At 46.1% G+C, this 15901-nt stretch overlaps 1 protein-coding gene across 3 annotated transcripts; it reads right to left on the bottom strand.

Annotated features, from left to right (window-relative positions):
• Positions 1-107: 107 nt before the first annotated feature.
• Positions 108-9419, bottom strand: ccdc66 (coiled-coil domain containing 66). Of its 3 annotated transcripts, none has more exons than XM_068722152.1 (21): positions 9237-9419; positions 8441-8499; positions 8312-8334; positions 7954-8223; positions 7641-7866; positions 7393-7522; positions 7095-7189; positions 6606-6655; positions 6349-6441; positions 6125-6259; positions 5084-5331; positions 4665-4749; positions 4401-4559; positions 4233-4308; positions 3491-3568; positions 2971-3256; positions 2534-2750; positions 2381-2433; positions 2030-2172; positions 1706-1836; positions 108-1509 (listed from the first exon to the last, which is right to left on the bottom strand). In XM_068722152.1, the coding sequence occupies exons 1-21, from the start codon at positions 9245-9247 to the stop codon at positions 1408-1410; spliced, it is 2670 nt and encodes an 889-aa protein (XP_068578253.1). In that variant the 5' UTR covers positions 9248-9419; the 3' UTR covers positions 108-1407. The 3 variants fall into 3 exon arrangements, with proteins under 3 accessions (XP_068578253.1, XP_068578255.1, XP_068578254.1); XM_068722154.1 differs by having other exon boundaries at positions 1706-1833; XM_068722153.1 differs by having other exon boundaries at positions 7954-8220.
• Positions 9420-15901: the final 6482 nt, after the last annotated feature.

Raw genomic sequence — 15901 nt, 5'->3', positions numbered from 1 at the left:
TCAAATGCATTGAAGGCAGTTTTAATGGAGTTTTGATCCATGTTTTATCTCAACAGTATGAATTTCTCAGCTGTTGGGAATTCAGGGATCAGGCAGCTGCCAAAATACAATAAATCAAAATGAAGCGCAATTGTGAGAAATAAAGATTGTAAAAGTTCAAAAGGTACGTTTGACATTATTTATTTAATTTGCAATAAATACAAAAATACAATAAAACCAGAAAAACTCCACAATAAAGAAGCATGAAGAAACATGGAGCTCCTCGGCCAGCAGGAAGCTGAACAAACAAACCTCATTATTAATCATTTAAATAATAAAAACAGTTATTAACAACTCTACACCTGTTTGATACATGTCATTCTTATGGAAAGTGCATTTAAAATACAATCACATAACATGTTAAAACCTCATGAATCACAGGTAGTAATAAACGTGTAATAAACGTGTAATAAACGTGTAATAAACATGTAATAAACATGTAATAAACGTGTAATAAACATGTAATAAACGTGTAATAAATGTGTAATAAACGTGTCTGTGAGGTAGAACTGATCTCGTGTTTAACCTGAAACTCACACTTCAGCTTTGTATTCCAGACGTGTTTCATTCCAGATGTGTGTCTGTAAGTTTTTTTTAAAAGCAGCTGTGGTGTAACAGTGAGTTCAGACTGTCACCGTTACCGTGACGATGTCCGTTTAGCTGCCCGTCACAGTCGGAGGTTCGAGTAAATATAAAGCCAAACCGTCTCCCCTTAAAAATCAATCAACATGAGATCAATTCAAATTAGTATCAGTAAAAAATGCTTCATAGAGTCAACATTGTTTGTGGTAAATGAGAAATAACACCGCTTGTGATCAGTCGTGTGTTTTAACTGTGAAAATAAGTGATTTGGGAGTCTAATAGTCTCATAATAGACTATTATGAGACTATTACTTTGAAGAACAAAGTGGATTAGAACTCAAAGCATTTGTTTTCTTCCAGGTGAATTTTAATTTACATATATATATATATATATATATGTGTGTGTGTGTGTGTGTGTGTGTGTGTGTGTGTGTGTACCTTGTGGTAAGAATGCATGGAGGAATTAAAAATCCCCTGGAAGAAGATATGATGCTTTTATTATTCCTATTTAGAACTCGGGGTAGTGGTGCACTTCAGCCTCTTGTGGCCAACACGAGTATCACCAGTATTCTGATATTTACTGGTGATTAAATGATCACGTCTGCCTCCTGAAACCCAGAGTCAATCCGTCACGTTCACTCAGCTTCACTCTGCTTCACTCTGCAAACATCTCAGTGAACTCCTCGTTGTGGCACATTGAACATTCAGTCTCAGAGTGTTCTCCATGACGGCTGGTCCAAACACGGTCGACACACACACACACACACACTGAGCAGAGGTCAGAGGTCACTTGCGGTGCGTTGCCGTGGGCGGCCGGTGCTCGTTGTCATGGCGCTTCAGCAGAGGATTCAGATCCGTCTCCAGCTCCCTCTGCTTCTGTAATAAACCCTGAAAACACACACACACACACACACACACACACACACACACTCTTTTACATCTTACACTTGTCTGTCTGTCTGTCTGTCTGTCTGTCTGTCTGTCTGTCTGTGTGTGTGTGTGTGTGTGTGTGTGTGTGTGTGTGTGTGTGTGTGTGTGTCTGTCTGTCTCTGTGTGTGTGTGTGTGTGTGTGTGTGTGTGTTACCTGCCGTAGCTGGGCCAGCCCTCTGAGGATCTCCTGCTGCCGGTGTGTCTGTGCGTTACGAAGCGGTTCGGAGTGGAGGAGTCGCTGTGAGGGAGCAGCAGGAGGAGACGCTGAGCTCTGAGGAGGAGCTTCTGACGACGAGACGAATAAAAAGAATATAAATGTTTACTCTCCGTATAAGAAGCAGACGTCATGTGACCGCTGGTACCGGTGGGTTCTCTGTATGAGTTAACTGATTAATCAACACATCGGTGTGTGTGTGTGTGTGTGTGTGTGTGTGTGTGTGTGTGTGTGTGTGTGTGTGTGTGTGTGTGTCTCTCTCACCTGTGTGTGTTGGCAGTGGGGGGGTGTCAGCAGGCTCCAGTGGATCCATGTTGAAGACTTCATCAGTCCGGACGTAAGGAATGAACTCCGGAGGAGGAGGAGGGGCGGAGGAGGAGGAAGGTGCCTGCTGAGGAGAGCGCCCCCTGGAGGAGACGACGACGCGAGAGGAGAGAACGTAAGACGAGCTAAAACAGTAGATTCACTGAGCGGACAGGTTTCTGTATTTAAACTGGAGAGAAATGTTTTCCTTCCTGCATGTAAAGGAGCTACAGCTGCTTTAAGCACTTTGTAAATAACACTGGGGTCAAAGGTGATCTGGAGTTTAACAGGAAGTGAGTCAGAGCTGCTCACCCGTCGGTGGTGATGGCCGCTAAGACGCCGAGTCCTCTGGAAACAGTCTCCACCTGGAACAATAAACGGTTTGTGTCAAGAGTGAAGCTTCAGATTAGATCGAGGAAGACAGAAGCAGCCGTCAGAATTCAGTACGAGGGTCTGCAGTCCTACCCTCATGGTGGGACTGGTTCTGGTCTGTGTGGGGTCGGAGCAGAGACGAGGCTCCTTGTGATGAGGAGGAGGAGGAGGAGGAGGGTCGGTCCTGGACAGACAAGTCCTCTCCTGCAGAGCGAGGAGCTCAGCCTGCCTCCTCTGTCGACTCTCCTGTCTGTTCCTCTGCAGAGGAGCCGGGTAACGCTCCGAGGCCGGAACGAAGCGCCGGCTGGGCCTGCAAGAGTCCGGGACAGGGGGGTCAGAGCAAATACTGATGGGGGAACCAGGTACAGGGTACAGGTACAGGGGGGTCAGAGCAAATACTGATGGGGGAACAGGGTACAGGTACAGGGGGGTCAGAGCAAATACTGATGGGGGAACAGGGTACAGGTACAGGTTCAGGGGGGTCAGAGTAAATCCTGATGGAGGAACAGGGTGTGTGTGTGTGTTTCTACCTCTGTGTGTTCCACTCAGGCCTCCTCTTGTCCATCCTGCTCTTATCTGTCCTGGCAAACGCTTCATATGGGTCGTCTCCTCCTCCTCCTCCTCCTCCTCCTCCGCCTCCTCCTCCTCCTCCTCCTCCTCCGCCTCCTGGCAGACAGATGTTCTCCTTGCCGGTTCTCACCACTCGATTCCTGATGTTTGGAGGAGCAGCAGAGAGAGGAGGAGGAGGAGGAGGAGGAGGAGTCTGGTACTGTGCAGCGACGTCAGGAGTCTGAACTCTGAGCGGCAGAGAGGGAGCTACACACACACACACACACACACACACACACACACACACACACACACACACACACACACACACACACACACACACACACACACACACACACAGAGTATAAGAGATCTTTACAGAAACAACCTGGAAACACGTCATCCTCACGTATAAACAGTACTCAGTGTGGATACTACCGTTTCCCATAGTAGTACTCGTATTGTCAGTATCAGTATTTGTAGCAGTAACAGTGGAGTTACCCGTCTGGGCGGCGGTGTCTCGGTTCGGGGAGGATGAGCTGTTGACTTCCTGCTCCAAACACTCGCTCTGCCTGGCAGCTGCACACAAACAGAGGGATCCTTTAAAAACCCGTCGTCTTTAAAAAGGTCTCCGTCAGACACCAGCTGTTCAGTCAGCAATAAGAGCTCCAGTGGTGAAAAGTAACTAAGTACATTTACTCGAGTACTGTACTTGAGTATTTACATTTCATGTTTATACTTCAGGACATTCATTTTGCAGCAACAGCAACTAACAACTTTATACATACATTTAAAAAATACAAGACTTTAAAGTTTAAACCATAGACTGTAAATAGGCCCCGCCCCTAAAGCATCCCCTGCTTTATGGTCTGTTTGACTCTAAATGGAGCATAATGTACTAAATGAACTTCATGCTGTATTGAAGAAGACTGTAAACTAGAGATTGAGACCATAAACTCATGTTTACAATGTTTACTGAGGGAATAAATCAAGAGAGAAGTAGAGTCATTTTAGACTAGACTTCTATACAACCAGAGGAGTCGCCCCCTGGTGGTCATTAGAGAGAATGCAGCTTTAAGACTCTTCCACATCTGCTTCACTCTGCAGAACCGTAGGTTGCCGTCTGGTTTAAACCGGTGGTTCAACATTTAGGCTTTTCTTTCAGGCCTCTTGTCATGTTTCAGATGTCGTAGTGCTATTGTTTGTATTAATATTGCAGTAGTACAACAGGAGCTCTGCTCACCGCTGGTCTCCAGCGTCTCCTGCTGTCTCCCGTCTTCGTCGTGTATCGTCTTTGGCTGCTCCGCCTGTTTGCTCGACTGCAAAATACACACAGAAGTCAAACACTGCTGCAGATGCAGCTACGCTGTCAGACGACAGTGATAACTCTGAGGAACGTCTGTGTCCTGACCTTCTGCCTCTCCCTCAGTGTGTCCTGCTTGTACCGTCTCTCCAGCATCTCTCTCTCCAGCGCCAGCCTCCTCTCTTCCTCCTCCAACTCCTCCCTCCTCCTCGCCTCCTCCTTCCTCCTCTGCAACCGACGCTCCTCCACCTGGGCCTCGATCGCTCGCTGTGGGTGGGGGAGGAGGAGACGGTAAAATATTCAGGAAGTGATCAAACCTCACTGTAATCCTCCTCATCCTCCTCCTCTTCTTCCTCCTCCTCCTCCTCCTACCTGCTGCTCCAGCTGCTTGAGCCTCCTCCTTTCTCTCTCTTCTATCTGGGCGGGGTCCAGCAGGGCGGTCATGGTCCTCAGATGGCTGGAAGTAAACACAGGAGAGCAGAGATCACTACACAGCGAGCCGGGTTCAGGACCTCCGACTCACGGCCCACATCCTCGGTTTGTTTCAGAACCTGAAGGTCGGATTCATTCCAGTGCCAGAGCCAGAAAAGAAAATACCAAAAGTGGGACAAATGAACTGTTTTGCAAACAATCTAAAGTCTTGGCTATGAAATCCAGATTCAGGTCCCGAGTCAAGACCATCAAGGTCCCAGGTTAAGTCCTAAACGAGTCATTATGTTCCATTAACACAAGTTGTTTACATTTTAAAGTGGCTGTAATCCATAGTTTGACCTCTGACCCCTCCCTCCTACCTGGCTCTGGACGGGGCTCCGCTGGTTGTATCTACGCTGGCTCTCCCCACGCTCTCTGCTCCACAGCTGCTGGTGGCCTCCCAGACCAGGGACAGGCTGGACGAGGGCTCCCACTCCCCTCGCTCAGAGACAATGGACGGAGCTGGAGGTGGAGCTGAAGGAGCTGATGGAGCTGAAGGAGGAGCAGTCTGGACTGGAGGTCGTCTCAGAGAGTCAAAGTGTGTCACCCAGAGCTCGTGGTCCACCGTCTGCAGAGACACGTTCAAAGAGTAATGAAGCTGAAACACAGCGAAACATTAACACGTCTCTACTGTCCCTGGCTCTGGTCTCTACTGTCCCTGTCTGGTTTCTACTGTACCTGTCTGGTTTCTACTGACTCTACTGTACCTGTCTGGTTTCTATTGTCTCTACTGTACCTGTCTGGTTTCTACTGTCTCTACTGTACCTGTCTGGTTTCTATTGTACCTGTCTGGTTTCTGTCTCTACTGTACCTGTCTGGTTTCTATTGTCTCTACTGTACCTGTCTGGTTTCTATTGTACCTGTCTGGTTTCTGTCTCTACTGTACCCGTCTGGTCTCTACTGTACCTGTCTGGTTTCTACTGTCTCTACTGTACCTGGCTCTGGTCTCTACTGTACCTGTCTGGTTTCTACTGGGTCTCTACTGTACCTGGCTCTGGTCTCTACTGTACCTGTCTGGTTTCTACTGGGTCTCTACTGTACCTGGCTTTGGTCTCTACTGTACCTGTCTGGTCTCTACTGTACCTGGCTCTGGTCTCTACCGGGTCTCTACTGTACCTGGCTCTGGTCTCTACTGGGTCTCTACTGTACCTGTCTGGTCTCTACTGTACCTGTCTGGTCTCTACTGGGTCTCTACTGTACCTGGCTTTGGTCTCTACTGTACCTGTCTGGTCTCTACTGTACCTGGCTGTGGTCTCTACTGGGTCTCTACTGTACCTGGCTCTGGTCTCTACTGTACCTGTCTGGTCTCTACTGGGTCTCTACTGTACCTGGCTCTGGTCTCTACTGGGTCTCTACTGTACCTGGCTCTGCAGCAGCTTCTCTCGTCTCCTGCGTTCACTCGTCTCCTCTCTCTGCTGGTCCAGCTCCTCCAGCCAGCGTCTCCTCTGCTCCTCTCTCCTGTCGGCACTCAGCAGCTCCTCCATCGGCGTGACCTCCTGCAGAGAAGGAGCAGTTGTTTTTAAAGGACCGCGTCACCCAGAGCGGTTCTGTGCAGTTCTGCTGCTCGGCGGGTCAAAGACTTTACCCCGAGTCTGAGGCTGGATCTGAGGGCCGCATGCTGATCTCTGTGGCTGACGGAGCTCTGGACTGAGAACACACTCTCTGTGTCCTCCTCGGCCTGAAACACACACACACACACACACACACACACACACACACACACACACACACACACACAAATATAAACTAATTTGTTGTTCCTCTTCTTCTTTTTTCCCCACAGTAATGAAAACAAACCCGACAAAGTGAAACCAGAGATAGAAGGTGAAATATGTGACGTACCTGGAGTCTGCCAGGAGCCGAGAGCTGCTGCTTCAACGCCACTTGCTCATCTAACACACACACACACGCACACGCACACACACACACACACACACACACACACACACACACACACACACACTAATTATTATCATACGAAAGCATTTTTCAAATCTTGAAGCACATCTGTCGGGACCATGCGGCTGTGGTTTGGACATAATTGACAGTGACTGAACTACTCCCCAACTGTCATTACATTCCTACTCAAACGTTGCTAAATCCTGATTGGTTGCATGCAAGCATGTGACGTCACCTTTTCCTCACTAAGCACCTCCCACTTCAAACCAGAGGACGAGCACGAACGCAACAAAATCAAATCTCTAGGAGCTAAAAGAGACGAAAACACTTTGTAAAATGTCTATAATTATCTGTTTGTCACTATAACTGATATGAATACTGTACTTTTTACAGTGTGTGTTTTTGTGTCTTTGTGTGTTTTTGTGTGTTTACCTAGTTCTCTCCTCCACAGAGCCTTCTTGGCGTCGACGGCCGCTCTGCTGTCCGACTGTCGCTCCTCCAGCCAGCTGAACGGACACCCAGACGACCTGATCAGAACCAGAATGCAGCAGTTAAAAAAAACGATGCGGTTTCATGAAACGGTGACGACATGAAGAAGAGGAGCACAGGTCTGGTCTCACCACCGTCTCACCGTATTCATGGTGATCTAAGAAGAGAAGCTCTTCCTGAACATCTACCTGTTATGAGCTGAATACATATTTCAATGTCTTCTTCATGGGTCGCTCCTCACCTGTTGTCTTTCTCCTGTGATCTTCCACTTGTATCAGTTCCTCCTCCTCTATCTTCCTCCTTCATCTCTCCTCCTCCTCCTCCTCCTCCATTCATTGAGGAGCCAGCTTCTTTTGAGTCTGTTTGATTGACTAGAGAAGAAAAAAAGACATGAAGCTGTGCATTATACTGACTAAGAGGGACGGTCCGGTGTCTGATGATGCTTTCTAGCCGCCATCACCACTAACACACAACCATCACTACCAGTACCCTGGGTCCGGCGGTCCTCCGGTGGGTGTGGACCAACGCTGCAGGTCTGGACTGTGTGGAGGATCTTCTGCAGCTGCTCGCTGGTCACACGCACCACGCTGTCCTCCGGTCCTGTTAGGTCCTCCTGTCCAGCGGCTCGCGTCCCGCCGTTCTGAGGCCGTCCTGTTTTCCCGTCGGCCCTCAGAGAGCCGACAGCAGCGCCGTGTTTGCGTCTGTCGGACTTCGCCTGCAGCAAGAAAACACACCGATTAAAAAAGGCAGAGACGATAATCAAGAGTACAGCAAAGGAAAGGACGCGCTGTGGGACACCTACCTTGGCCACAACTTTGACGCCGAGTCCTTTGTGACGCTCGTGTGTCTTGGATGACGTCAGAGCGGTGCTCCTCCCCCCAGTGGTGGCGTTGGGGTTGAAGGAGGCGGCTGCTCCTCCTCCTCCTCCTTCTCCTCCTGCCTTGCTCTTGGTTTCTCTGTGCCTCCCCGCATGCTGCAGGCGGGCTGGACGCTCCTCTCTCTGCGCCTCCTCCACACAGGACGGCTGTCTGGAGCTCAGGACGTTGGACGCTCGGGGCCTGAAGGACGGCTGCTGAGATCGAGTTCAATCAAACGGTTGATTGTAAACACAGACGTGCGCCGTATACTTCATCATGTTGTACTGGGAGGATGGTTCCTACCTTTGCTGGATTCTTCTCAGCGCCTGCAGTGGAAGGCAGACGTGACAGTACATTACACACACACACACACACACACACACACACACACATATTCATGTTCACTATATACTATATAAATAAACTACTCACCACGACTCAGTAGAATCAACTTGGGTTTCCCATTTTCAAGTTCAAACAGCAGCCCGTCTCTGTTCACAAACAGGAGAGAGACGACAACATAAAGGTAGTAAACAGACCGACGCTTGTAAATAACAATGTTTTCAACTGTCCTGTGTTTTTATTGTGGTTATATTTTAATGCTGTCCTGCTGAAAATATAATTTCCTCCTCAAACTGATGAACTAAAGTGGGTAGGTCTGTGAGTTAGGGCAGTAATTTAATACATATTCCAGCAATAAGCCAGGTGGGTGACCGTGGCTAAGTGGAGAGCAGGGCCGCCTATCAATCAGAGGGTCGTCGGTTTGATCCCCGGCTCCCTGCTAGTCTCATGTCAATGTGTCCTCGAGCAAGACACTTAACCCCGTAGCTGCGCCTACGGTGTGTAGATACTGAATTGTAAGTCGCTTGGATAAAATGTAAGCGCTTGTGTGAAATAGGCTTATGATATCGTCTCGTGTCAATTGCAGGCCTGAAATGAATCAAGTCAAAATCGTGGCAGACTTTGTGATATCAGCAAATATAGTAGTGTTGTCGAAAGAAGTAATAGAATATTGCATAATGATGAAACTTGTGAATTACACGTACATACGTGCACTGTGCACGTTTGATAAGCAATGTTGCATGTTTTACGTAAAGCGTTGCGTTTGGTCGCAAACAATACAACCCTGTGCATTCCACTGCGACACATTCGGTCAGAGTGTTAGCCTAGCTAGCTAGTAGCTAACTAACGGAATTAAAAAAAAAAAAAAAAACGAAAAGAAACTCACCCAAGATTCATGCTGACAAAAAGAGAGGTTTAACGTAAAGGCGGCACGTTTACCGTAAACCTTATGAAGACGGAAATAGATGGTTGATAAATTATTTAAGATTTCATAAAAGCGCTTCAGAGCTGACCGCTCTGCCAGTTCCTGGTTGTCTAAATTGTGTACGTTGGTTGCTGACAACGACCAAAGACGACTTCACCGATTGGCTTATTCTTTTCCGCTGTATAAGTAACAGCCAATCAAGCGTCACCATTTTGACCTTACGTTCGACGATGCTGCGTTTAGGGGGACTGGGAATTTATTTGAAAACAAAATATAACGATTAATTACGTTACGACTTAACAATAGTACTACTTCGTTAACGATCACAGTAGCTAATATACGTATATATTATATACGTAACTTTATTACCATACATAAAGACTGTTAATTGACATTAATGTGGACAATGTGTTTTATGTTTAAATATTCTCATGCCATTTCCTACCCTGGTGTAGTTCATGAATCTGTACATGTTTTGTGGTTATTTACATGTTATGGTAATTACTTTACTATTTAAATGTCAGTCATTGGCACACTGACGTCATTACTTGTTAGTTGTATGACGCTATTTCAGTTGCGCCATCAGTGGTGGTCTAGTGTTCACTAATTACGTGCGACGTTTGTTGGTAATAACCTGTAGTTATTACCTTTTTATAACATTGAAATAAATACATTAGTAATGGCTACCAAGTAGAGGATACTTATTTTAGATTCTCTAATTAGCAAAACTGGAAGGAACTATTTTTCAAAAATACTTTTTATACATCACTAAAATGCCATTACTACATTATTACTATGTCATTTGTATTTTAGTTGATGTATTATATATATATATATATATATATATATATATATATATATATATATATATATATATATATATATATATATATATATGAGGAGAGGAGGAGAAGAGGAAGAGAAGGAGGAGGAGAAGAGAAGGAGAGGAGAAGAGGAAGAGAAGGAGGAGAAGAGAAGGAGAGGAGAAGAGGAGGAGGAAGAAGAGGAGAAGGAGGAGGAGGAGGAGAAGAGAAGGAGGAAGAGGAGGAGGAGAAAGAAGAGGAAGATGAGGAGGAGGAGAGGAGGAGGCGGAAGAGGAGAGGATGAGAAGAGGAGGAGAAGGAGAAGAGAAGGAGGAGGAGAAAGAGGAGGAGGAGGAAGAAGAGGATGAGGAGGACCAGGAGGAGGAGGAGGAGCAGGAGGAGGAGAGGAGAAGGAAGAGGAGGAGGAGAAGGAGGAGGAGTTAATAGAGAGCTGTAGAACCACCAGCAGCCTGTAGATGGCGCCAAAGCGTCGTCGTCATGTAAATGAAGTGTAAAAAAAACAAACAGGCTGCGTTAGCTTCACTGTAATGACGTTAGCCTCCTGGATGTTTCTTTTTTTTTCCGCCGTTAACGAGTCTGGATACCGAGGACCGACATCCATGCACCTCTCCGGTTGCCTGAAGCACAACAAGCACCACCGTGACCTCCGTCATTATCAGCTCAGCGGCCACCGGACGATCCTCAAGGTTTGTTGTTATTGTGACAGCTCCGACTGCGTAACGTCAAACCGTGGTGTTAGCCATTCAAGCTAGCGTTAGCATGCGAGGCTACCTAAACGTGTCGAACTAACGTCAGTGTTTTCCATCAGTGGCCGAGCGGCAGTTAAACGAAGAAAGGTGGGGGGATTTTAAAGCGAGATGAGTTTTAACATGTATCATAATACGCTGATTTAAAGACTAGCTGACTTAGCTACAGCTAGCGTGTTGTCAAGCTAAGGTCAAGAAGCTGGCCAGTCTGACAGCTAAGCTAACCAGCTAACGGCTAACTACCATGGTACCCAGGTGTCTACAAACGAGTTGTGTGGCAGCTAGAGACACACCGCTAACGTTACACCAGTTAACGGCAACACTGGGACCAGGGTGACATTGGAAGATGGGCAGGGTAACGGTATCGAGATTTAGAGGTGGGCTCTTAAAAGTTTCATTAGCTTGAAGTTAGCTCGGTTTGGTTGCTTTTATTAGGTTTAATTAGCCGACCACGCTGCTATGTGTCCATACAACGGATTCAGTTACTGCCTCATCACGCTGCTCTGCAAATTACCATAACGGTTGTAAATAAACAAACTGTCATTGGCCTCTTCTCTGGTTGTACTGACTGTCACAGCGACTGTCTCACTGGTGGCTGAATAGGTAGTAGATGGTTAGGTAGGTAGGTAGTAGATGGGTAGGTAGTAGATGGTTAGGTAGGTAGGTAGGTAGTAGATGGTTAGGTAGGTAGGTAGTAGATGGTTAGGTAGGTAGTAGATGGTTAGGTAGGTAGGTAGTAGATGGTTAGGTAGGTAGGTAGTAGATGGTTAGGTAGGTAGGTAGTAGATGGTTAGGTAGGTAGGTAGTAGATGGTTAGGTAGGTAGTAGATGGTTAGGTAGGTAGGTAGTAGATGGTTAGGTAGGTAGGTAGTAGATGGTTAGGTAGGTAGGTCGGTAGATGGTTAGGTAGGTAGTAGATGGTTAGGTAGGTGGTTAGGTAGGTAGTAGGTGGTTAGGTAGGTAGTAGGTGGTTAGGTAGGTAGTAGATGGTTAGGTAGGTAGTAGGTGGTTAGGTAGGTAGTAGGTGGTTAGGTAGGTAGTAGGTGGTTAGGTAGGCAGTAGATGGTTAAGTAGGTAGTAGGTGGTTAGGTAGGTAGGTAGGTAGTAGGTGGTTAGGTAGGTAGTAGATGGTTAAGTAGGTAGTAGGTGGTTAGGTAGGTAGGTAGGTAGTAGGTGGTTAGGTAGGTAGGTAGTAGATGGTTAGGTAGGTAGGTAAGTAGGTAGTAGATGGTTAGGTAGGTAGTAGGTGGTTAGGTAGGTAGTAGGTGGTTAGGTAGGTAGTAGGTGGTTAGGTAGGCAGTAGATGGTTAAGTAGGTAGTAGGTGGTTAGGTAGGTAGTAGGTGGTTAGGTAGGTAGGTAGTAGATGGTTAGGTAGGTAGGTAAGTAGGTAGTAGATGGTTAGGTAGGTAGTAGGTGGTTAGGTAGGTAGTAGGTGGTTAGGTAGGCAGTAGATGGTTAAGTAGGTAGTAGGTGGTTAGGTAGGTAGGTAGGTAGTAGGTGGTTAGGTAGGTAGTAGATGGTTAAGTAGGTAGTAGGTGGTTAGGTAGGTAGGTAGGTAGTAGGTGGTTAGGTAGGTAGGTAGGTAGTAGATGGTTAGGTAGGTAGGTGGATTAGAGTGGAGTAAAAATATTAAATATCAAATGCACAATATATACTGTGAAATAGAATAATATTAAATTAACTAAACAGTAGTGCAAAGATTTAACCAAACGACAAACAAACAACAGAGTAACGTTGTGTTATATAGTTGTGAGTGCTTTGTCCAGAGAGGTGATTCATTATAAAGTCTCATTGCAGTGGATGTGACTTTTTGTTGTTGTTGTTGTTGTTGTTGTTGTTGTTTTTACCCTACATGCACCGCTGAATATCCTGGTGGAAGCGACCGGTCTTCCCTCTTGTCAACCACACCAGATTTATTGTGATTGTATCAAAGTATCGTCAACATTAGAGAGGAGAAAAAAAATCAAAGCGAGACTTCCTCTCTGTCTGCCTGCTTTCTCTCCACATCAGTGGATGTCCAGAGCCATTACACGATAACTTAGTTTGTGTCTTTCTATTGTTCGAATTTTAATGTTTACTTTTTTTTTCTTTTTTTTTGGCACAAAAAATGCAGTGCTGGAAGATTGGTAAAGATGCAGTGTTTGTGTATCAATTGATGGAGATTTAAAAGGTGTCTTGGTCACATTTGGTAGATACCTGATCCGTTCAGAAAAGTGAACGTTTGTGCTGATTCTGTTTCGGTGTATTCGATCGGTGCGGTGGACCAGGAATCCCAACTGTTGGAAGACATTCTGATGTCAATTTAACTTTCCTTCTACGTCTATTATCTATTCCAGGGACATGCAGGATAACCACCGCTTCACCCGGCGTTATCTTAAATAAGGTGCTCAAAGCTCAGACTGAGAGAACAGATATCCGCTCACTTACACCTCTGCAGAGAACGCTTTACTTCTTTAGCTGTCGGTCTTAAAGGACCTTCATCTTCATCGTAGCGAACACGGTTCAGGGACACACCTCCACCGCTCGTCATCCCTTTATCCTCGAAGTGGAGACAAAAACAAAATCCATTTCCAAACTCTCAGCTCTTTCTCCTGCGGCGCCTTCTGCAGAACGTAAACAAACCTCAGCCAGGCTCGGCGTCTGCACCTTTAAGACCAGACTATAAATACAGAAGTGATGTGTGACAAAGTTCTGTCTGCGGTGTAATTTTAGACTAAAGTCTATAATTTGATAATTTAGCCGTTTCCGGGCAAACAAGAAACATCTGGAGCGCTTCGACTCCAAACATCCGAGTCCTCCGTTCAGTCTGAACCGAGCGCCTGAGAAAAGCCTTCCTTTGGTTTCAAATGGAGAAAGACTTGTCGGTTAGCTGGCTAACTTTGGGCTTAAGCCTGGATTTTGGTCCCGCAGAACGCGGTAAATCCTACAGGATGCTAACATGCTAACACGCTACTAAAGACGACGCGGTGAAGGATTGTTGTCCACGCTGGTTATAACACAGAGCTTCTAACAAAAAGTGTTTATTTACCGCAGCAGTACTCAATATAACTTCCCGTTACATCTGAAATGAGCTGAAATGGTTTATTAATAAGTGTTTTACTCGTATTCTATCAGAGCAGCGCTGAGGAACATGAGGTGACCTGATGAGTAGAACGTCTTTAAAGAGGAAATCTGACGACGGCGTCGCATAAATGGAAAGTATTCCCACCGTGGAGTAACGACAGAAGTCATATAAAGTTAAATGTTAAAGTCATATTTTATTCAAGTTAAACATGTTTACTGTTTAAACTCTGTGGTTCACGTAAGAGTTAATCCAATCCAACAGCTCAGCCTCAGCCTCGCTTATTATATCCTTTATTATATTTCTACTAGAGATGCACCGATCCGATATCAATATCTGTATCGGTCCCGATATAGGAAAAAATTCTAGATCGGGTATCGGTGACAATGTGACCGATCCATAAAGGCAAATCTATTCAGTCCAATTCTATGCGTTGTGCTCTGCGTAACGTCATGCGCTAGCGAACTGGCCGCATAGATTGTTTTCAAAATGGAGCGAGCGAAAGCATCAGCCATCTGGAACTTTTTCACACGACCTCAGCCAACACATTCGACAGCTACCTGCAATACGTGCGCAGCGATGGTTCCAAGGGGCGGCACTGAAACTTCAAGCTATAACACGAGACGGCGCTACCTGAACTGCACGGTAAAGTGTGCAAACACATATTGAAGGAGATAAAAGATGTCAAATCGATAAGTTTCACGACAGACATCTGGAGCTCCGACGTTTCCCCTGTGTCACTTTTAAGTTTAACGGCACACTGGCTGGATGAAACTTTTGTGCCACACAGTGCAATGTTAAATGCAACAAACTTTCGTGGGTCACACACCAGCGAAGCGATAGCAGCTAGCCTGAAGGAAATGTTTGACAAGTGGCAAATTCCGTTGAGCAAAATCCACGTGATTCTGAGGGACAACGGCAGCAACATGAGAAAAGCGATGGACAACCTGGGGGCGCGTAGCGGCGGCTGCGTTGCACATACAATGCAGCTGGTTGTCAACGAGGGACTTCTGTCACAGCATGCGGTCAGAATTTTTTTTTTTTTAAATCGATTCAGCACTGTTTTTCTCTATTAGATCGGTATCAGATCGGTATCGGCCGATACTAAACCTCAGATATCTGTATCGGTATCGGAAGTGAAAAACGTGGATCGGTGCATCCCTAATTTCTACCATGTTTGTTACGTTAAAGTCGAGATCAAAAAGGGGGAAAATGCCTTTTTTAAACACCACGTTTTTATGACAGTGCAGTACTGTTTTCTGTAGAGCGTGAGGCCGCGGTTGGAATATCGATTCTGACAATGGGACGTCTTGATGCTGTTAGTCTTAACTGGATGTCTGGATGTCTGGGCCAAAATCACCACGTCTGTTGCCAACATGCGCGCAAATATTTTTGATGACGTCGGCTGTAAATGGGTCTATAAACCTCCTTATTGTTATTTTTTGTACTTCTCTATTTATCTGCGCTTATTTCTGTCTTTGTGATGCTGCATCATTTTTTTTTTTTTTTATTTCCCCTCTGGATCAATAAAGGCTTATCTTTACCTTGAAGTCATACCTTTGCAGAGATAATACCGTCGGGCAGAGAGGTATTCATTGAACTGTACGTGTATTACTGAGCTTGTGGTGTAGTGTGGTGGTGTTTAATCATGAATATGTTGCACAAAATCAGAAATAACGACCATGAGAGGAAAACACGGCTACACCAACACCAAAGTCTTGATGGTTGTTTTGACCTCGTCTCACTACGGTTGTTGATAGGACGGATTGTTCTTCTGGGTCGGTGTGTGTGTGTGTGTGTGTGTGTGTGTGTGTGTGTGTCTCGCTCAGCAGCTGTTGGTGTGTGTCGGGGGACATGAGCAGCAGCTGCATGTGTGTGTTTTTGTGTTTGTGTGTTTTTATGTTTTCCCCGGTGGTAGTTTGTGATTTTTGGGACTGACCGATGTGTCGGGGCTTTCTCTCCCGCGGGGCCGCGTGATACAGAGAAACAGCCGG

The sequence above is a fragment of the Cebidichthys violaceus genome, unplaced genomic scaffold (genome assembly GCF_023349555.1).
Source record: "Cebidichthys violaceus isolate CVI_PGR_0920_01 unplaced genomic scaffold, fCebVio1.0.p SCAF_29, whole genome shotgun sequence".
Classification (NCBI taxonomy): Eukaryota; Metazoa; Chordata; class Actinopteri; order Perciformes; family Stichaeidae; genus Cebidichthys; species Cebidichthys violaceus.
The sequence above is the reverse complement of the archived record's forward strand: the minus strand, read 5'-3'. Positions and strand labels throughout refer to the sequence as shown.

What these genes read in the sequence shown, in the direction of transcription:
- ccdc66 (XM_068722152.1), bottom strand. An exon ending in TCACAGGAGAAAGACAACAG is followed by an intron (nt 7,190 to 7,392) that starts GTGAGGAGCGAC and finishes GGTTCTGATCAG; the next exon opens with GTCGTCTGGGTGTCCGTTCA. An exon ending in CCCACTGCCAACACACACAG is followed by an intron (nt 1,837 to 2,029) that starts GTGAGAGAGACA and finishes TCTCGTCGTCAG; the next exon opens with AAGCTCCTCCTCAGAGCTCA.